General features: G+C 56.3%; 1 protein-coding gene across 10 annotated transcripts in view; it reads left to right on the top strand.

The window, feature by feature from the left end:
- The first annotated feature begins 326 nt into the window (after positions 1–326).
- SYT7 (synaptotagmin 7) overlaps positions 327–21,933 on the top strand; it is a 67,894-nt gene continuing 46,287 nt past the window's right edge. For 3 of the 10 annotated variants that reach the window (XM_039470922.2, XM_074401571.1, XM_074401570.1), the window contains exon 1: positions 807–1,181. In XM_039470922.2, the coding sequence (XP_039326856.1) occupies positions 1,151–1,181 (31 nt within the window). In that variant the 5' untranslated portion in view covers positions 807–1,150. Of the gene's footprint in view, positions 548–806; positions 1,182–21,933 lie in introns of those variants that run through there. The other 7 variants (XM_074401573.1, XM_074401572.1, XM_074401575.1 and 4 more) reach the window with 6 other exon arrangements.

Here is a 21,933-nt window from a genome sequence, read left to right as displayed (position 1 = left end):
CCAGAATTAAATGATCCCAACTCTGTAGAGAAATGAGAACTAGAGTTCATCTGATTCGGACTGTCCCAACCTCTGGCAGAGGGGCAGAGAGGACCAACAGAGTCCCAGGGTTGGAAGGGGCAGGAGGGATTTCCTTCCTACCCTCCGAGGTGCTAGGGTCAAGGAAAAGAGGGGAGGATCAGAGAAGGAACTGCTGCTGGAGAGCGATAAGCAGAGGCTGAAAGGTCCATTTTCTTCTTTCGTGGGGCTGGGTTAGGTGGGGAGCCTAACCTCCCACGGAGGGCAGGGATCCCGGCCCTTTAGTCTCCACCTGTGTGCGAGCCTGGAAAACGACCGGACTGGCGGGCCCAGGATCAGCGCTGCCAAGAAATCCACTCCTGGTTTTTGCACACACCAGCCCGTCTGCTCCGGACGGCCGCGGTGTCGAGTCCGGAGCTGACGCCCTCGAGCCGCCAGCAAGCGGAAAACCCGGAATGGATCTCCAAGCCCTTTGGAAGGGAGCCAAAGGGCGCCTCGGAGGAGATGTCCGGCTCTGCAGCCCTGGCCGGTACGAGGCCGCGGCCATCCGGGACGCACAGGCCGGAGGTGGAGTCGCGCAGCGGAGCTGTACCCGCTGTCCGGAAGAGCCTGGCCGTGGGGCTCGGCGGCCTTCCCCGCGGGGGCTGCGGGCCGGCGGGCGGGGCGCGGGCGGCGGCCGTGCCCTCGGGGCGGCTCCGGGCGGTGGCAGGCGCGGGTGCAGTTCGGCGCGCGGCCGGCAGCGGGCGCAGGCGGCGGCGGTGGCCGGGGCGTTCGGCGGCTGGCGGGCGGCGCCGGCGGTGCCCCGGGCGCGCTCACACACGCGCTCACACACACACATACACACGGCCTCGTACACACTCACACACGCTCCGGCGCGCACACGCGGCGCGCAGGCCGGAGGGAGGCGGCTCGGCGCGGCTCGGCGGCGGCGGCAGCGTGCTCCGCGGGCGGGCGGGAGGGCTGGCGGGCGGCCCCCGCTCCCCGGCTCCGCGGCTCGGTGCAGCCCGCGCGGCCCCCGCCCTCGGACCCGCCCCCGGGGGTCGCCCGGCCCCATGCCCAGCGGCGGCGGCGGAGCAGCACGCGGCCGCGGGAGGCTCTGAGGAGCCCGGAGGGAACCGGCTACGAGGGGACCATGTACCGGGACCCGGAGGCGGCCAGCCCAGGTAAGCGCGGCCCCGGCGGGCTGGGGCGCCCGGCACTGGCGGGCAGGACGGTGGCAGCGCCGGACGCCGTCTCGGAGCCCCAGCCTGGGGCTGCTGTTCGCCCGGAGCCGCACGGGCTCCCCACGGGGTCATCCCAGCCCCGGGGGCGCGGGATCCAGCGGCAGCGGCTGGGACCCCGGTCCGCCGCATTCCGGACACTGCCGGGCTGGCTGTCCGGGGCCGGCTTCGCAGTGTCCCCACAAGGACCTCCCCCCCACCCCCCAGCAACCCAAGGACAACGTGTGTGGCGGAGCAAGGAGCCGCTGCCCCCGTGGGAGCCGGGCAGTGCCCTCAGAGGCACCCTCGGCTCCCCAGCACCGGTGCCCTGGGGGTGCCAGCGCTGGTGGACCCCAGGGCGAGGATCCTGGCAGCTCTTGGCCAAGGTTGTGGGCACAGGGGAGCGAAGTGGCATCGTGGTGCCAACTGTGAATTGAGAGGATGCCAGGGGGCAAGTGGGAATCTGGTGCACCCGGGCAGGGAGGCTCTGGGGGGTGGGGAACCGCAGGGGCGTTGATGAGGGAGATGGGGGTGCCTGAAGGGAAAGAGAGCAGGGGCTCATGAGAATGGGGGTGCCAGGAGAATATTCTCCTAGGCTTGGGGAGGGGGAAGCAAACAACCCCAAACTCTCTCCCGTCCTGGGGGGAGGGCCGAACTCCTTTGCTTTCTGCTTCGCCCGCCAGGGGAGTGGCCTGGGAGCCCACTGTCTGCTTGGTATTCTCCAAGCCAAAGCTGAGGAATCTTCCCGTCTTCCTCGGAAATTGCTCTGCCATTTCCTCCTTGGCTCCCGATGCCTCCTCATCCAGTGCCCACCTGTAGGCAGGTCCCCTGTGGCTCCTGCCCAGGCTCCATCCCGCTCTCACATGGGGTGCTCCACCCAGACCCAGCACCCCACTCTGCCAGTTCTGGCATCAGGGTCTCTGTCTCTGGGCTTCTCTCTGAGGCTAAAAGCACCACTCCCCAGCCCAGGACGCGCTCCCAAATGAAGAGCCTCCAGGCTCCCTGCCAGCCTCCTGGGGGCAGGGGTGCTATGGGGAAGGAACAGCTCTGGGACCCTGCACAGAAGGCCCCTGAAGGCAGTCCAATGGATGCTGGCTTTGCCCACTCTTGTCCCAGCCCCATATTTGCTCTTTCCCCTGTAGGGGCAGCCTCTGCCTGTCCCTGCCTCCTGAGGAATCGGCTTCCACCCCCAACAGTTCTTTTCAGCCCAGTCGATATTGAGGACGACCTACTGGGTGCCAGACTTTGCCCTCACTCAGCACTTGGGTATGAGGGTGAGAGATTCAGTCTCCTTCTCTGGAATCTTGAGCCCTTCTCTGAATGTCCTCTAGGTGAGGGCTGAAGGGGCATTGCCTGTGGAGAGTCCTCCCCTCATCTCTCTGTACCCAGGTCACCTACCCTGGCATCTTCCTCCAAGAGGTTGCCAGCTTCCAGCACATGGCCCGCGGCAGGGGCATTCTCTTGCTCAGCTCACCTTCTCAGAAGCCAGTAGCTTAGTTCAGAAGCCAGCTCTGGGGCATGAGGATGGAAGGTGGGGAAGCAGTAAGGACACTCCCTGTCCCCTGCCCCACCAGGCTGGCAGCCTCCCCTCTGTGCTGTTAGGCCTCTGGCCTGGGGACCATGCCCTCGTCCCCTCTTCCTTCCTCCTCTTCCCTCCCACACCTGGGCACCATGACATCACCACTCCTCCAAGCACCTCTGCCCTCACCACAGAGGCCAACTTGATGTGTTTGGCATCTTCTGGGCAAAGGGTCTGGAATCCAGTGCCATCCCTGGCATGCTGGCAGCCCCCAACTCTTCTCTCACCCCTCCCTGAATGGGCCTCCCTGGCTGCGGTTGCCTGTCGTGCCCACCGCAGTCGCAGCCGCAGTACTAGTGCCTGTGGTGGGACAGCTGGAACTGGGAAAGGGGCTGGCCCGAGGCTGACTCCTCTCCGGTGTGGGCACTGGGCTGGGTGGTGTCAGATGTAGCTGGAGGGGGCAGAGTCTGCCTTTGAGCCTAGTCCTCTGGGGTCCTTGAGGGATCAGAGAGTTCATTCTGGCCTCTGCCCTCTGGCATCCCTGCCCACCTTCATTGGCCCTATAGTTCCAGGTCAGATTTCCCTTCCCCTCCAAGGCTCCCCAGACTCAGCTCCCCCAGCCAGGACTCTGTGTCCCCCATTTCTGTCCCCACATCTCCCCTTGACTGGCACCAGTTGGGACTGAGATATGCAAATTGATTTCTGTGTAATTCAGGCTGCCCCTCCCTCCGCTCTGGTCCCCCAGGGGCCGGTGCCTTTTATATCCTGATCCTCTCACCCCACACTCAGGAACACCTGCGGCCCAATCCTTTAAAAAAAAAAAAAATCTGTCCTCTTCTGCTTCCGTTTGCCCCATGCTGGTTCCAGAGGATCCCTGTGGTCCTCCCTCCCTCATCCCCGTTACTGTGCAGGCCCCCACAGGGCTCAGCTCCTGCTAAGACCTTACCTGGCAGGTACAGTTCCCTCCCCACTTGGGCCCCAGGCCCCCAGGCCCTTGGCTCCCTGATCTATTATGGATGAAGAAAGGGACTGTGGGAAATCATCGGAGTCCAATGAAGAACCCAGACCAGCCCCCACCTATGCACATCTACGGGCTCCAGCTCCACACTCAGCCCAGCCTCCTGAGGCCATACCTGCAGCCTCCCTTCTGTTCCCCCCTAGACTTCAGGGCCTCTCCCTGCCCTCGACCTTCACCCTGTGGTTCATCACGAGGTCCCTGTGTCTATGGTACTGTTTTCCCCAGGCCAGGTAGGCCCCAGCAGGCCTGCAGGGGTCAGCGTTGCAGTGGGCAGACAGGATGGCGGCAGGAAAAGAGAGAGGGAGGGAGAGGTGACCTTGCAGAGAGCTGGTGAGCAAGGCCAGAGAGGGAACCACTGGGACAGAGGGCAGGTCCTGAGGACCACTTATCTTGCGCCCCAGCCCTCTGGGAGCTTTTCCCTGGGGGTAGCAGTGCTTGAAGCCTTCTTTAGTCCCACCTGTTAGTGGTCTCTGCCCCTTACAGACACTCTACCAGGCAGGTTATGCCTTGGGGGCATGCGGGGCAGGGGGCCTTGGTATAGCAGGCCTCCTCTCTCAAGGTGGAAGGATCGTCAAGATCATCCAGGCCAACTCTCCACTCACAGGGCACAAGGTTAGGGGCAGAGGATGATGATGGGTTGGGCAGGTGCAGAAGTTAGGGGTGTGGCTGAAAGGGCAGATCAAGGGTGTGCCCTGAGGACCACTTGGGTTAGAGGCCAGGGCTGGAGTGTGGGAAGGTCCAAGGAGGCCTGACTGTGTCTACCCATTTTGCCAACAAAGTCTCTCCTCCCACTTACCTCCCCGGAGTCTGCCCATTGGCACATGCCCGGGCCTCCCTGGCCAGCATCCTGGGCTTAGATCAGAGTCCGGACTGAAGAGGAATGATCTCCTCACAGGCCAGTACTCAGTGGGGGACCTGAGGCCGGGCAAGTCTAAAACCCAGAGGGGGCGAGGATGGTTTCTACTGGGTATGGGCCAGGGCAGCCAGTGCCCCCACACTTTTGTGTTACCATGGAGACAGGCCCCTCCTTGGCCCTGGTTCACACTGTTCTGTTCTGTGGCCTTGCAGGGACAGCTTGATCAACAAGCTGGCTGCTTGAGGGCTGGGGGATGGTGGGAGGGAGATAGCCCCAAAGTCCCTCCTTGTAGTCGGGAGGGTGTTAGAGCAGGCCGGATTGAGGTGGGAGCATACAGGTCAGCAGGTGACAGGTGAGGGGACAACTGGAAGGCAGGGAAATAGGTAGGTGCCCCGTGAACAAAGACAGTCCTTGGGCAGCTGGGTTCTGCCCCTGGCTGACCCTAAGCTCAGGCCCAGGGGCATTGAGGGCAACATGAAGTGCCAGTGGGGCACTTGTCACCCCCTCTAGTCTGGCCATTGCAGGATGTGTGGGACAGGCAGAGGAGCTGTATATGGTTCCCTCCCCCTCCTGCCCCTCCTGAATCCCCCCATTCCACTCCCCACCCACCCCGTATTCTCTCAGGGACTTTGTCTCCTTATTGAATCTGATGGACTGTTTTCAATAACTGCTTCCCCCAGGGGAGCGAGGCCAAGAACAGCAGGGAGAGGAGCTGGGAAGGGCCCCATGGGGGTGGGAGGCCCAGTCCTGAGCCCATGACCCCTGGCTGGAGAATGAGTTGGCTTGATGGCTCCTCAGAGCACTGTGGCATCCCGGGTGGGCATAGGCAGCTCTGCATGGAGCTGATCTTCTCCACGGACAGTGCCTGGCAGGTGGCATATGTGGCCGAGAGGTCAACTTTCTCTTGTCAGGGCAGTCACTGGTCTGGCCAGGTGCCGGTGCCAGCCTGTGCCAGGCCCAGCCCGGGTGCCTGCCTGCCTTGCCAGGGAACCCCAGCTGGTGATGCCAGGCAAATCCTGCCAGTTCCATGGGCATGGAGGTCCCTGACCTCCCAGGCAGCAGGGCAGCCCTGCTGGGCCCTGTCCAACTAGTATCTGGAGGGCAGGGCTTTGGTCTCACCCAGCACAATTCCCCAAGGGCTGGAACAGAGTTGGCAGACAGCATGGGACCTGTGGAAGGGGCTGGACTGTGCCCAGAGCTTGCGCCTGGAATTCCAGGTCCAGTTGGTTGGAAGGTGGGCAGGCGCATTCGGCCTGCTCTGGGGGTCTCTGCAGCCTCCACCTGGAAGGACGCCTTGGGAGAGAATGAACCAGGAGCTGACTGGTATTGTGAGCTGGAACTCCTGCAAAACTGCATGTTTGGGGAGTTGGTATCTTCGTGAGATTGAGCCCATGGGTGGAAGGGGAGGGCGGAGCCAGGAGAAGAAGTGCTGTCTGTGTGTGTACCTAGTGCATGTGCGGGCGGCAGCTGGATGGATAGCCGTAATCTCTGCGCTCATCTGAGTGCCAGGACCCCTGTAAACAGCAGCTAATGAGTGTATTTGTAGCGAGGTGGGTTGAGGAGCATGGGGAGCTGAGACAGAAAGCTTTTGCGGAGGGCTCCTCCACTGGCCCTGTACCTGGCCAGGCAGGGCCTGTGTGCCAGGGACCCCACCTACCCCCTGCCACACCCTCCCACCTGCCAGCATGGCCATAGAGGCCTCGTCTGCTGGAAGCAGAGCCTTACCTGGCTGTATGGCATGCACGAGTATGGACAGGGGTATTCATGCGAGCTTTCATGTGTACAGATACAAGTGTTTCCATGATGGTGTGGGTCTGTTAGCATGTGTGTGTGTGTCTGGGTCAAACTGAGCTTGCCTGTGTGTTTGTGACTAGGTCCGGTTCTGTGCATATGTGTGCGCGTTGCTTCCCCAGGCCCTAAGAGGAGGGCTGCCCATCATCTCTAGTGATCCTGATAGTGACAGACCGTGATAGTGACAAAACCAAAGATGCTCGTAAAGCAGGCATGTACTGTTGGCCCCGCTCCTTCAGTGCCCTTCCTGGAGAGAAGAAGGCTGGGGACTTCCCTGACTGACCAAGGGAGAAAGTGGGGTGACTGTTCTGCCCATTAGAGGAGACAGGAGGGAGAGGTCTGAGCTCTAGCCCCAGCAGGCTCCCATAGTTGTTGCTTGCATCAGAGACTGGGGAGAGCCTGGGCCCTAGAGAGCCCTCTGGTTCTAGAGCCCCCCAGGAGCCCCAGGAATGAGAGAGGAACAGTGCCTACCTGTCAGTCCTAGCTGGTTGGTAGAGCATGCACCCTGCCCCCAGCCAGGGTAGGGTGGCATGAGGGGTGGGAGGCGGAAGGGGTGCCTGCGTGAGGCTCTGCACGAGGGGAGCGGAGGAGAGAGCGTGTGGCTAATGTGTCCAATTAAATTACTTCAAACCCTGCCGTGGCAGCTGCTCTCGGCGGGGCCCTGGGTACAAATTGGATCCGTCTCATTACCATGGGGTGGTGTCAGCGGGGCCAGAGAGCGGCGGCCAGCATGGCCAGCACACAGCAGGCCCGCTCTTGCTCTCCCCAGCCTGGGTCCGGGACGGCCCCCTCAAACATTTGCTTGCTTCAGCACCCCTCAGGGGTAGTGCCCCAGGTGCAGCTATTGGGGCTCCCTGCATACCTCCTTGCCATCCCTGACCCCCATCCCTGGCAGCCAAGGTACCCCTGGAAACATTTTCTCCAGGAATGGGGTTTTGTGTTTTGCAGAGGGACCAGCTTAAGGAATCCCCTCTCAGGTCACCAAACACATCCCATGTCCTCCCCTGATAACAAAAACAGCATGATAATAGCAAGCCTTGTGGAGCGCTTGGTATGTGCCTCCAGGGCTGGCTTGCTTGAGCTAGGGCTCTAGCGTCAAACAGCTGTTGATTTGAATCCTGGCAGAGAGACTTGCTGCTGTGTATCTGGAGCAGCCCACCTCTCTGGCCTTGGGTTTCCTCTTCTGTTAAATGGGTATGATGATGGTTCTTACCACCCAGGTGGTTGGAGGATGAGGTGAGATAAGGCAGGAAAAGTATTTAGCAGAGAGCCAGTCCATAGTAAACACTTAGCCAGTGGCAGCTGTTCTCACCTGTACCAAGCAATTGATGTGTGGGATGAGGGTTCTGGATCCCAAGGAGGACATGCCTGCTACCTCCTTGGTGGAGGAGTTGGGGAGGGCTTCCTGGGGGCAGTGTCAGTTAAGATGCCATCAGAATAGAAGAGACATGTGTGCTCACTATGTGCCAGGTGCTGTTCTAAGCATATAGTATGCGTTAGCCCCTCCATCCTCAGAACTACCTTAGGAAGTGCGAACTTGCAGTTAGAAGTAGGTCTGGGATTCCAGCCACGCTGCCAGACGTATAAGGCATGAGCTTCAGCTGCAGGGCCTTGCGTCCTGAAGGAAGCATAAGAGCTTGCCATGTGAGCAAGCAGAGGTGAGGCAGTCGGTGAGGTGGGGACAGCACATGGAATGGCTCAGAGGTTCAAGGGGTCTTGGCCAGCTGAGGCAGCAGTGAGTGTTTGAGCATTATCAGAAGGGAGGCCTTCAAGGCACAGTAGCAGGAAGTGAGGCTTGGGAAGGTAGGTTGGGTCAGATTAAGAAGGGGTTGGCATTTTGAAATAGGAAAACTGAAATTCTTTCAAAAAGTAAGGCATGGAGAGCCATGGATGGCTTTTGAGCAGACCTCTGTAAAGAACTTTGACAACGTGGTAGTATGGAGGGTGGAAAGTCGGGAGGCAGGCAGGTGGATGGAGCTAGAGTCTCAGCCGTTCACATATCTGCTCCTGCCTCTGCCAGGAGATCTGTAGTGTCCAGCTGGCCTAGGCCCCTGCCCTTGGAAAGCTTGTGGCAGATTATGGCAGTAAAGAGGTAGCGGGTGCAGGTGGGCATGAATGAACACCCTGAGGGGGCTTCCCAGGTGCCTGGGGTATCATAGAAAGCCTCATGGTGAGGGATATGGAGCCAAGATGGGTAGGCCCAGGGCCCTGTGGACACAGTTAGTCCTCTTGAGGATTTGTTCTGTGCCCACATAACCCCCAGGCATCAGGGCCAGGCCCGGGAGGGGCCACTTGGCTTCTGCTCCAGCTGCCAGACCTGAGCTCCAGAGCCCCACCAAAGCCAACCTGTCTCCATGGCAACTAGGCAGGCCACCCCCCTTTCCATGCCCACGGCCCCTGGCACAGGGGCCCATTCACAGCAGGGCCTGGGTATGTCTTCCCACTTTCCTTGGGGGTCGTCCCAAGGCAGACGCCCTCACACAGAGGCACTGGCAGCTCACACGCATGTTGGCATTTGGGTGCGTGTGGACACGTGTGTGTGTGTGTGTGTGTGTGTGTGTGTGTGTGTGTCCTGCAGCAGGAAGCAGGGAGGTGGTGATCGTCTGTGTTGCCTACCCATCTTAGCTGGAGATTTGTTCCTACTGAGGGGGGATGATACAGGTGCCAAGGGCCCTGATGGCAGGATGAACTGTGGGCTCCGGCCTTGGAGATGGAGGTGAGAAAGCCAGCCCGGAGAAGGGGCAGCGAGGAAAAATGGAAGGTCAGGGAAAGCCACAAGGGAGAGGCTCCCAGCTGTGCCTGGTGGGTCCACAGACCACTTTGTTCTTTCCCTTCATCATGTCATGTCATCTTCACAGCAGTCTCGCGAGGGAGATAGCCAATTCACTGTGGTGCAGATGAGGAAACGAAGAGGCAGAGAGGTTGAGCGCCTTGCCCAGGCACCCAGTAGAGCAGGAATAAGATTGCAAGTTGGCCTCACTCTCAAAGCCTAGGTCTTAACCACTGGGCTATGTTGCCTGGTGCCTCCTTATCCTACTAGGCTCCAAGCCAGCCCGTCTCTCAGCCCGTCTCTCAGAAGGGAGCACTACGAGTTGGTACTGGCTGCAGAGGTGGACTGAAAGGGTGTCCCAGTGACTCTTCTAATTCTATGGTATCCCCTAAAGCCTTTGTTCTTCCTGGAGTGGAGGGGAGTCTTCTTCCCACCCTGTCTCCATTCTCTCTACTGGCAAAGTGGAGGGATCCTCTCACTCCTGGGGGAGGCTCTCAGGAAAAGGGGAAGAACCCCTCTCTCCCTGCTTGGCACCTGCCAGCCCTGGAAGAGCCTGATGAATTGTCTGTTTGCCCCCCCCAACCTCATTCCTCCCTCTCCAGCCCCCGCCTGGTTGGGGAGGTGCGAAGGGAGTGATTTCACAGCCTGTCAGCTGAGGCCTAAAAATACCCAGAACTCTAAGATGCCTGGGCAGGGGGAGGAGAGAGCAGGGACCAGGGATAGGGTGGTGAGGGGTGCAGTGGTAACTTGGCCAGAGGAGTCTAGGTGGCACCACAGTTTTGCCTGGGAATGATGGGAGACCCTCTGTCCCCAGGGTCCTCATCTGACCCCATATCTGGCAATGACACAGGGGGCCAGTGTTTTGAGGGTCTTGAGAGCTCAGCTCTGGCACTCAGACCTAAGGAAGGGCTTAGTCTCAGATGGGAACCATTGTGGACCCCAGGCCCCCTGGAGCCTCCAGTTGATGCCTCTCTCTCTCCCTCTCCACCCCCGGGTTGGCTGGCATCTTTGGGCCGTGGGAGCCAGGCTGTGCCTGAGTCTGCTTCCTTCCTGGAGAAGGTGCCCGCTTCTGTTAGGGGAGAGGCGTGAGGAAGGCAGGGTGGATGGGGGTGCCGGCAGGTGCGGGATGTGACGTGCCAGCCAGCCAGGCACTAGAAGGAAGCCGAGGAGAAGGGGGTGTGGTGGCCCACGTCACTGCCACATGGCTGTGCACTGCAGCATGGCACATGGCCCCCACGAGTCAACCAGTGCCCAGAGACGGGAACACTTTGTGTGTGTGTGTGTGTGTGTGTGTGTGTGCACGCGCGCGAGCATGGACCTGCTAGAATCAACTTGTTCTGGTGCTGGGATGCTTGTGGACATGTGTGACCACCCTGGCTTCTTCAGGTAGCAATTGGGTGACGGCAGAGGAGTGGGTGTGGGGGCGTGAGCAAACACATGTCACTTCATGCAGACACATGACCGTGTGTGTGCTTCCCGTGTGGAAACACGATAGCACATGTGTCTGTGCAGAGGCCCATAGGCACACGTCTCTTGGGCACCAGGCAGGGGCTAAGAGGGTCCTTAGGGAAAGAATGCAGAGTGGTAGCCAGGGAATGGGGGCTCCAGATCAAAAGTAAGGAGGTTCAAATCCCAGGTCTGCCACGCACTGACTTGCTTTGTGGCCTTGGGCAACTGACTTAACCTTTCAGTGCTTCATTTCCCACCTGTGAAACAGTGAGAATGATAGCACCATTATGGGGCTGTTAGGAAAATTCGATTAGTTAATATTTGTAAACCACCTAGAACTGTGTCTGTCACAGAGTTAGCACCATGTACATTGTAGTTCTTCTTATCTGGTCCTACCCTTTGATGGCACAGGTGGGAACAGGAAGGCCCAGAGAGGGAAAATGACCTGACCAAAGTCACACAGTAAGTTAGTGGCAGAATCAAGACTAAAAACCAGACTCTAACGCCTTAAGACTGGGCTTGTTCGAGTCTCAGACCTCATGGATTGCAGTCCTACTAGAGTTTGATGCTTAGATTGTGCCAGGGCTGTTCTGGAATCTTGGGGACTCAGGGACCTGTACATCTTCAGATAATGTTGGGGTGGGGGGCTTCAGGGAAGTGGCCTCAAAGTGACCACCTTCATAAGTCAAAACCATGGCACTGGCTAGCTGTGTGGACTTGGCCAGGTCACCCAACCCTCCTGAGTCTCAGTTTTTTCCCTATAATGGAATAATAGTGATACATACTTTATAGGGTTGTTGGGATCAAATGAGATCCTGTATGGAATGTCTTAAGTGTCTGGCATACCTACCTATTAAGTGCTCAGTAATGTTTGTTACAATTATAACCCTTGCTTAACCCTCTCGCCTTGTGCTCCAAAAATGTGATTTCCTTCGGTTCCCTTTAGCCTCTGGCCACCCTCACTCCCTTCTGCCTGCCACCTCACACTCCAGAGGGCTTTGATCAGGACTGACTTGCTGGCAGCCACGACTTGTCTTTATTTCCTGTTGTTGCCCTTTGCGCAGAAGAGAACAGGACTGGACCCACCAGTAGAACTTAGCCCCTGAGCCCTCTGCATCTGGCCTAATCACTCATTTGACCTTGGACAAGCACTATTTCCTCTCTGGGCCTTGATGCCCCCTCTGAAGAGTGGAGAGGCTGGACTCCACAGCCCCAGAAGCTTCTGGTTGTGTTGCTGTGTGACCCAGGAGGGCCCCTGGCTCAGCCTAGTCAAGGGGGTGGCATGTTGGCAGGGAGGGAGGTCAGCTGGCTGCCCCGGGCAAGTGGAGCATCTGGGGCCTGAGCTGGCTGGTGGCCTGCCATCATGCCCGCCCGCACCTGTGGCTGCGTAGGAGGGTGTGCAGGCCCGGCTGGCTGGGCACTGACATTGGGGGAGGCTCAAGGACAATGACGTAGAGAAAGCCCTTCTTGGGGCCGTGGGAGCTGCCACTCCAAGCTGTCCTCCCTGCTCTCCTCCCCCTTCTCCCTGGGGTTTTCCTTCAGCAATTCCTCCTTCCTCCCTGTCCTTCCTCTCTCCTTCCCCTTCCTGGAGTCTCCCAGTATCTCTCTCTGCCCCTGCCCCTTCTGTAATCTTGACCATTTTCTGGGCCATCTTCTCACTTCCTCTCCCTCCATAGAGGGGAGATTCCTACCTCTTCTGGTCTCTATGGTTCCTGAGCTTCCTTCTGTCTTCCTTTGATGTGTCCCCATTTTTCTGGCTCCTCCTGGCTCCCTCTGCAGCCCCAAAGCCCAGGTCTCTCTCACTTACTCTGCATGGACATGTCCAGGCTCCTTCCAGCTTTTTGTCCCCTTGCTCTCTCCTACTTCAGAGTCCCTTCCTCCCAAGCATCCCTGCCTCCCTCTTCCAGTTCTATGGAGCTATTTGCTCCTCCACCAGCATCCCCTGCCCTGACAGGATGCCGACCCAGGCAGTTTCTGTGGCTGGAGCTCTACCCAGTACCTCTACAACCCCCGTGCCCTCTGTGAGTTGAGAAAGGGGTCAGTCCAGGGCCCAGGGACTGGCAGCCTAGCCTCCTAATTAGCAGGAGGTAATTGCCTGGAAAAAGAAATTTCATTTAGAATGAGACTCCAAGACTCCAAGTTAAAGCTGAGCCAGCTGATGGATCCTGGGGAGGAGGAGTGGGAAAGCAGCCCAGGTCAGGGCCTCAGGAAGCCCCTCAGGAGATGAAAGCCCCTAGGACTCCCTGCCTGGCTTGTCCTCAGCACCCCAGCCTTATGCAGGTGGGAAGAGTGCACTGGACTGGGTGTCCCGCCGTCTTCACCTGAGTTCTGGTTCCACTGCTCACTGTGTGACTTGGGGCAAACCATTTATTCCTTTGAGCCATAGTTTTCTCTCCTATAAAATCAGAACAGGGCCATCCCTGCCTACTTCACCCCTCAGGATCATGAGGGTCAATTCAGACAGTGGCTCTGAAAGCACTTAGCAGACTGTAAAGTGCTACAGAGTGCAAGGCATTACTCTCTTCCTCCACATGGTTCTCAGCCAAAAGGAGAGGATGGTGTAGGGCTGGAATGGTCTTGGAGGAACCTGAGGGATAGTGTGGCCTCCCAGAACATGGAAGGATGATGAGGTAGATCCAGCTGAATGGCAAGGTCAGATGGATGCACTCTCCCATGCTCGTATCAGCACTTGCTGACTGCACCAGCCTGAGTGGTCACCTCCCCTTTCTGTTCCTCGCTTTCCTCATCTGTAGGAGGCTAAGCATGATGCTCCCTCCTGGGGAGGGAGGGTGGCTGGAAAGCTAAATGAGATCATGTTTGCAGAGCTCTTGGCACAGTACTTGGCATACAGTAAGTGCTCAATAAATGATACATACCAGCTATGTCTACTGTAATTAAAGGCTATTATCTTGACTGTCTTGAGTTCAGAAAAGCTGTGGCTTTGGGTGCTGTCTTCAGGTGTTATTATTTGTTTTGCTTTTTGTTTTGGGAAGGAGGAGACTCTCTCCAACCCACTAAGGTTCATATCAAGCAGTACCTAGAAATACCAAGCAGATCTGCCTCTCAAAGAGCCCCGTCTGTAGGGTGGGGGAACAGGAGTGGGCCACAGTTAGAATTAGGCATTATCCTGCAACCCCTAACTTTTTCCTGCAGTGTGGGCAGTGTGAGCAAGGTTCTTGTTTGGGTGGGGGTGAAGTGTGGGACCTCTGCCCTGGGGAGGCCTTTGTGTTCATTTGGCGGAACTGGCCCTGCTATGGAGGAAAGGTTGGTGTTTGTTTAAACAAGATTTCCCTATCCACCTTGGAGGAAGGAACAGGAAGTTTTGCCTGCCCAGGCCTGGCCATCTGGGTCGAGCCTGCGCTATGACTAGGCAGCCCCAAGGCAGCCAGGACGCAGTCAGACAGGCTGGAGTGTGCGGGTGTCGGACAACGCCGTAAGCTTTGAGCGCCAGATTGCCCCGGGAGCGGTGAGGGGGCGGTGGGGGCCGGAGGACCGTCTGCCGCTGTTTCCCCACCGGCCCAAGCCGCCGCTGGGAACCGACTGTGCGCCCGCTGGGGTGCAGTACCCGTGACAGCCGCCAGGAGGCAGTGCGGCAGGCCCCCGGAAGGGAATGGGGCGTGGTATTTACCACGTTCGCGGGGCGGTTCTCTTTGTCCCGAATCAGGACTGGGGTCCTCAGCATCCGAGGACCTAACTCGGAGAAAGGGGGCTCGTGTGAGGTCCCTGGTTGCTGCCATAGCTTCAGCTGAGGGTTGATCAGGGAGGCGTTGGCTGAGGAAGGCGGAATCACTATGCATGGTCTCTCGGATCCTGCTTGCTGGGAGCTGTGCAAAGGGCGGCCTGGAAGAGGGCGCAGCCCCAGGACTGAGTTCTGTTTCAGTACCAAGGACAAGGAGCTGCGTGGCTGACAGCAGTTTCAGCACCGTGGACAGCTCTCGGGGGCGGGGCGTTCGATGGCTCCATCCTAATATTTGCCGTGTAAATGATACCCGGAATATGATAGAACGATACCTCGTAGAGGGAATCTCAGACCCTGCATTCCAGCCAGGAGACCTAGGACCAGAGAGTTGAGTGAGTAGTCTAAGGTCACACAATTGCCGGGTCGCAAAACAGGATTCATATCCGCAGTGTTCTCTCTTCTTCCATCTGTCCCGCCCCTAAGATTCCCACTAGTTATCTCTGTCCTGAAACCTCTCTGAGAGCTTCACATTATGTTGCATCCGAAGAGCCCTTGAGCTAGCGAAGATTAAGTGCACTCCCCTCCCCAGCCATAAGCCCTGGCCTTGTATTTGAATCCCAGGATGGAAGGTTTCTAGCCCTGGTGGCCTTCACAGCTCCAAGCCTCAGGTGGGAGGGCATTCGGGCAGGTGGCCCGTGAGGAAGCCTATGACTTAGGGAGATAAAGTTGAGTCATCAGCATGAGGAGCCCTTAAGTGCTCTGAGATCCTCAAATGAAACAGCATACAGTTCCAACCCAAGCTTCTTTGCCGCGTGTATTATTAATAACAATAAGTTGCTGATTTAGGCCAAGGCCCAACAATGCATTATTCATAGGAGTAACTACTGGTCGAGGCCCACACTTAATCATTACACATCCCTGATCCTGCCTCTGCTCCACATTCCTGGCGAAGAGTCCCCCCACTCCATCTGAGCCCCTCCTTTCTTGGGCTCCTGCTGCTCTGACACACGTGATCATTTTCACAGCTGCTCAGGTGGCTCGTCAGCTTTAGGATCAAGGTGGGTGGGGAGGGTGTCAGGTTCCAAGCTAACTCCTGGCTAGCCACACTTCAGCCTGGGCTCCCAGCTCAGAGCTGGCACCTGGCCTTTTCCATCCTGAATGGCTTTGGCCCTGATGACTTCTGGGCTCAGCAGCTCTCTGGGGTCTACAGATGGCCAATCTCCCCTCCCCCTCTTTTGAGGCTGAATACTGAAGCCAGCTGCACCAGGCCTCCCTAGGCCAGGAATTGTGGGAGGTAGGGGTGGCTGTGGTGAGGTGAGGTGAGGGAGTCACTGAGCAAAAGATGCCATCACCTCCATTAAATTCAATAATGCATGTGAAACCCTCGGTAAACTGTGGAGCACTTTATAAACTGCTCTGCACTGTACAAATGTGAGCCATTATTACCAAGGCCGTGCTCTCTGATGGAAGAGAGAGCAGAGGTAGGGAAGGGAAGGCATGGACAAAGTCCTTTTAGCTCACCAGGCCTCATTCTCTGATGAGGAGTAGGAGTGCTTGTGGATCCCGACATGTCCCCGTCCAATTTCTTGCTGGAACGGCTGCTGGCCCATCCAGATAATCCTTCATTCGCTGTTTACTCACTTGGCATCTCCTCTGAATTCTAAACCGTCTGCATCTAGCCGGCCTCTGCGGCCCCTGCCAGCGCACTCTCCCTAGCTCACTCACACATTATCTGTTTTTATTACAGCCAAGGTTGAGGAAGCTTGCTCGTGCTAAGCCCCTATTTTCAGCTACTTGTAACTTTCCAAAACAATTCCCCTTGGGCTTCCTCTTTTGCTAGCCCAGTTCCCGCCCTGGGTGAAGCCCGAGGGGTTGTGGGCACCTCCACAGCTTTCCAAAGGACACTCAGAGAATGTCCAGAGATCATGGGATGGGGGTAGGTCCAAGGACAGCTTTTCTGGGAAATAAGTGCTGGGCATTCTCCCCTCCTTCTTTTTTCCTTCCTACATATCTAAATTTCTTTTTCCTCTTGCAAGAGAAGAGCTGTCCCTGTTCTCAAGGTGGGTTTCCTGAAAGGGGGAGTTTTACAGTGGAAAGAGGTCAGGAAATTCTGCAAGATGGCAAGACCTGGAGCTTTGCCTGGCTGTCTGGGGTGCAGGGTTTAGCTCACTGTCTTTCTGTTCCTTTCTCCCCAACTCTCCCTCTTTCTGGCTTTCTTGTGTGTGTTGGGTTGAGGGAAGGGAGGGAACCAGGACAGGCACAAAAAATGTCCCCCTTCCCATGCCCGGATCACCCTGGAGCTGGTAAGCTCTGCCCACTTGTAAATGCCTCCCATCTTCCCCCATTTCCATCTGCTCAGCATGCGCATAGAGGGTGCTTCCTATGGAAACCTGTGACTCCAGCTTTCACTGTTTCCCACCTTGAACGTCATCGGGAGCCACCAAAAGATGGGGGTGGGGAAGTGCTGGGGCTTGACGTGTACTGCAGAATCAGGTGGGAGGAGGCAGGCTCAGGATGGGGACTTGCTGGCGGATGTAGCCCCAACCACCCCCAGCAGCACTTGATTTATCTCCGGAATAGTGGTTGCACCCTGATCAGTACCAGAGACAGAGCCCTGGGCAAGTCCTTGGAACACCCCATCATCCTCCTCTTCCCACTCCTAGACTGTCCAGCACCAGAAACCCAACCCCTAACCTGTTCTGGGACCCTGAGGCCAGCTGAGCCTCTATGTATTGAGGGTGCTTCCATGAGGCACCCTCAATACCTGGCTGGTGGAGAGGGGAAGGAGCACCAGGAAAGGTATGTGTGTCAGAGGAGTCTCTGAAATACCTAGAGTAAATTGGGCATGGCTCTACCTAGTAAAATTCTTGGAGAGTGGGAGACTTTCCCTGATGGCTGTTTGTGTGCACTCAGGTTCTTTTTGTCTCTCTATTCTCAGACTGTCTTATTTCAAGGCATGGCTCCCCTAGGTTGGAACAAAAGTAAGAGCCACAGGGTTTGAGAGGTCTTAGAGACCTCCAGTCCAATCCTGGCTTTACCTCTCTTCTGCTGTATGTTCCTGGGCAAGCATTTAGCCCTCCTGAACCTCAGTTTCCTTCTTTGTAAAATGGGCATATTTACCCTGGGTGCTGAGGTCTGCGGACATGATTCAATGCCAAGCATACATTAGTTACTGTGGTGAAAGACACTTGGAAAGGAGAGCAGTGGCCTGGGACCTGTGGATGCCTGTAAGAGCCTGCAGAGCAGAAGCAGTCTACGTTGGGAGGGCTTGAGGGTGATGGGACAACTCTGGAAGGGCTGGATATGGGGAGTGTGCGTGTCACCATCTGAGAGTGTGAGCACACATGAATTCCGGGGGAAAGAGCCTATAAGCCCAGCAGCTTCTCTGTACCATGACCTAAGCTAAAGGCTATGGGAGACCCTGAGCAATTGGGAGATAGGATATTACCCTGCTGGCCCTGCTTGTGGGGGTCAGGTCTATCCCCAAGAAAAGGGGGTTGACAAATGGATCCATTAAATCAAGTCTGGAGAAGGAAGAGACTATTGAGTGCCTGTCATTGGGGAGGGCTTCTTGGAGGAGGTGGGCTTATCTGAGACCTTGAATGGTTTCATGAATTTCTTTAGCAATTACGTAACCAACCTCTCCTGTGTACCAGATTTTGGTCTTCAAAGATGAGTGAGCTGGGGTCTTAGTCCTCTGGGTACTCCCAGTTGGGGAAGGACGTAAAAAGAGCTAATTATTAACCCAAAATAGTTAATTGTCAGAGTTACTGGGGAGGCAGAAAGGATTGTAGGAGGGGAGACCATCTTTGCCTAGTTGGGTTGAAGACAGAGAAGGAAAGGCATTCCAGGCAGAAGGAACAGCCTGGGCAAAGCCTCATAGGTGTGACAGGGGTTGGCCTCCCTGTGGGAAAGAGGAAAGTGTGGCTAGATTGTACAGTGTAGCACATTATAGAATGCTGTCACATTCGTTAGCTCAAAGGGAGGCCACTGTCGCCGGGTGGGAAAGGATGGGCTCAAGCACCTACTATTCTCCATGCCTTAGTTTCTTCCCCTGTAAAATGGAGATAATAATGGTCTGAGGTCGAGGAGATGGTGCATGTAAACTTCCTTGCACAGCCTCAGCCACATTGTGTACACTCAACTAATGTTAGCTATTATTCGATGATGACAACACCGCAGCAGGGAAGGTCAGGGGTTATAATCATCATTTGAAGGTAAAGTGCTCAGGCCCAGCAGGAGCCTTGCCCTGGGTCACTTAGATGGCCAGGGGCAGGGCTGGGGCGTGAACCCAGGTTATCTGCCTCTGAGGCTAAGATATACTACTCTGCCTCAGAAGGACAGACAGAATCTGAGTAGACAAGAGACAGCGGATTCATGGGGAGAGAATTCCAGGCTAGAGGCAGTGCGTGAATGCCTAGAGTTCATGAATGGCAGAGCTGGCTGGGCACCTGCTTGTGGCCATGGCTATGGATGTGTGTGCACGTGTGTGTGCCCGTGTGCTTGGGTGTCTGTGCCAGGGTGAGTCTCTGTGGCTCGTGTCTGTGTGCATGTGCCCACTTGTCCCTGCAGCTCGCCTCCCACTCCCCTCTGGGCAGCTGGTGAGCTTGCCCTCAGAAAGCCATTCCCTCTCCTGCAGCTCCCCAGGGCATCCCAGCAGCCAGCAGCCCTGTTTGATTCTGTTCATCCATAAATCATGGCTTGCTGAGGAGATGAGAAGGAGTTGGGAGTCAGGGGCTGAGCCTGGTAAGAGACCAGGTTGGGTCAGCAGTTCACACCTGAGGTCCAGCCTGGCTTCCAGCCGTCACCCCGTTGACCCCATCACCCCATCACCCCGTTGACCCCATGTCCCATGCCTTAGCCCTCCCTCTTCCATACAATAGGTGCTCACTGATGCTTGATTTGATCAAGCCCTGCAGGTCCTGGGAGGGGGTCAGGGGTGCACAGAATTGAGTGAAATGTGACCTCTGACCTCTAACCTCTGACCTCTGCCATCCTGTGGAGAAAACTAGAGTGTATCCAGTCCAGTATTTCATTCAGCACCAGCGAGTGCCAACTCCATGCCCCAGATATCTCTAATCCAGGGCACGACATGATAATGCTATGATAATAGCTAGCATTTAGTGCCTACTTATTCCGTGTCAGGCACTGTGTAAGTGCACTGTACATGCTAATTCCTTTAAACCTCACCGTAGTCCTATGAGACTATACTATTATTAGCCCTCGTTTACAGATGGGGAAACCAAGGCACACAGAGATTAGGTCATGGGGCTTGGAAGAATCAGAGCCAGAATTTGAGCATGAGCAATTTGACTTCAGAGACCTGGCACTAATCATTACACTCTAAAAGAAGGTTGTAGGCCCAGTATGCTGGGAGCTCAGAGGCAGGAGAAATTGATTCCCACTGGGCAGACTAAAGGGAGGCTTCCTGGAGGAGGTCTTTTCATCTGCGCCTAAAAAAATCAGGAGTTTGTGAGGCAAAGTTGAGCATGGGGAAAGAACAGAAGGGTTCCTGGGGTGTGTGTGTGTGTGTGTGTGTGTGTGCACGCACACGCACGTGCATATGAAAGAGGGCTCTCAACTCATCACCGTAGCCTCTCCCATTTCCTCTCTTCTATCTTATTTGGTGACAAATGAGATAACATATACGAGTATTGAACAATCAACAAATATTTGCCGAGCACCTCTTGCATATCAGACACCAAGCTTGTCATAGAGGATACTGGAGAGAGCAAAGCAGATATAGCCCCTATCTTTGTGGACCCTGTAGTATGATGTATAGTCGATGCTTAATAAATAGTAGCATCTATTATTATCCTTGTTTCAGGAGGCCTGGGAGTCTTCCTCCTTCATTCTTTCAATAAGCATTTATTGAGCACCTACTATATGCTCCACCATTGGTGCTGGGAACACAGTGGTGAACAGGAGACCAAGCCCTGCCCTCATGGCACTGAGATGCTAGAAAGGAAGGCTGTGCATAGGCATCTTGCCCACCTTAAGAGGCAGGCCACATCCTGGGGTACACAGGCCTTACCCTGAGATCTCCTTGTGGGGTGGCATGGCCACGAGCATAGGCTGTGGCCACAGGACCTGGCAAAGCACATAGGGCTTTGTTAGAGCCTTCATCCTGAGCTCTAGTCAGCTGACATGCCTACCACAGGCCAGGACAGAAGGGTAGCATCCTGCCCCAGTTCATACCTCACTCCCAGGACTCCCCGGCATTGGACCCAGTAGGTGTGACTCTGCCTAGCTCCTGGATCACCCTGCCTCCCAGGTTTCCTGATGTCGCCTGTCTGCCCTTGTCTGTGCTGTGCCTTACCCCCCGGGACCCAGGATGTCTCCTCTGCCCAAGGATAGGTTGTAGCACTCAGCCCTGTCAAAAGGCTGACCAGAGCTGCTATATTTTCTTTCCCCCGATGTTAATATGCTGACGGTAAGGGGACTTGAAACCATGTGTGTCATCTGAGGAAGGGTTGGAAGGGCTGGGGCGGCTTTGCCTGGAGAAGACTTGAAGGGGACATGAGAACTGTCGGCAAGGATTTGGAGGTCTGTCATGTGGTAGAGGCAGCCAGCTCATTCCTGGCAGCTCCAGAGGGCAGGCTCAGGACCAGTGGGGAAAGTTCTAGGGAGAGAGATTCAGCCCTGCACAAGGCACAGCAGCCCTCCCTAACTATGCCTGTCTAGAGAGGACCTGCTTTCTGCCTTCTGCTCCCTGCAGAATTTCCCTGTCACCAGCAGGGCTGCCCAAGGGCTTTGTACATCCCTGGGGCCTAACTCCCTGACTTTCAAGGCCCCTTCCAGCTGGAGACACAGTGACTCCATACACAGGGAATGGTTCACTCTGGCTGGTAGGCGAGAATATGCTTGCACCCCTTGATAGCGACACCTCCCTTAAGATCTCCTAAGGATGTCGGCATGCTGGCGGAGGACATCATGTCACTTTCATTCACAACATCAATGCAATTTGCAGTGGCAAGTGTTTATTTCACCCTGCCTTCAAGGGCTGTCCGAGGGAGGCTGAAGGGTCTGGGGAATCTGGGGGGGATGTACCAGCTGCCTGGAAGATGACAACAGCCACCCATACTGTAAGGGATCCTGGGGCACTTATCTAGAGGGGTTCAACTTTCCTTAGCAACATAACCCCTTCTTCACATGGAATTTTCTGCAAAAGCCCATGAGCCCAGAAACAAGTGCCACTGTGGCTGAAGAGGGCTTGAGGGATCACAGCCTTATCTGCTCAGCCTCCACTCCCCAGAGCCCCAGAGAGACTCCAGGCAACCCGAGGGGTTCCAAAGAGTATACTTTGAAAACCAACCATGTACCTCTGTAGTTGGTATGATGTCAAAGCAAAGAGTATAGAATCCAAGCCAGACTGCCTGAGTTCAAACCCTGGCTTTGAACTTGGACATGGTATTTGACCCCTCTGTTCCTCAGTTTCCCCATCTGTAAAATGGAGAGAACTCATAATGCTTATCTCTGCTGTTGTTATGACATCATGTGGAGCACCTGGAATACCTGGCTTGTCCTCTGATCGGGGAAGGATTAGGGTCAACTCTTCCACAGATGAAGGCACTGATATCTAAGAGTCGAGTGCCTTGCCTGCCAAATGGCTGGTTAGCAGCTGGACTAGGGTT

The sequence above is a fragment of the Saimiri boliviensis genome, chromosome 6 (genome assembly GCF_048565385.1).
Source record: "Saimiri boliviensis isolate mSaiBol1 chromosome 6, mSaiBol1.pri, whole genome shotgun sequence".
NCBI lineage: Eukaryota > Metazoa > Chordata > Mammalia > Primates > Cebidae > Saimiri > Saimiri boliviensis.
This window is presented reverse-complemented; position numbering and strand designations above follow the sequence as displayed.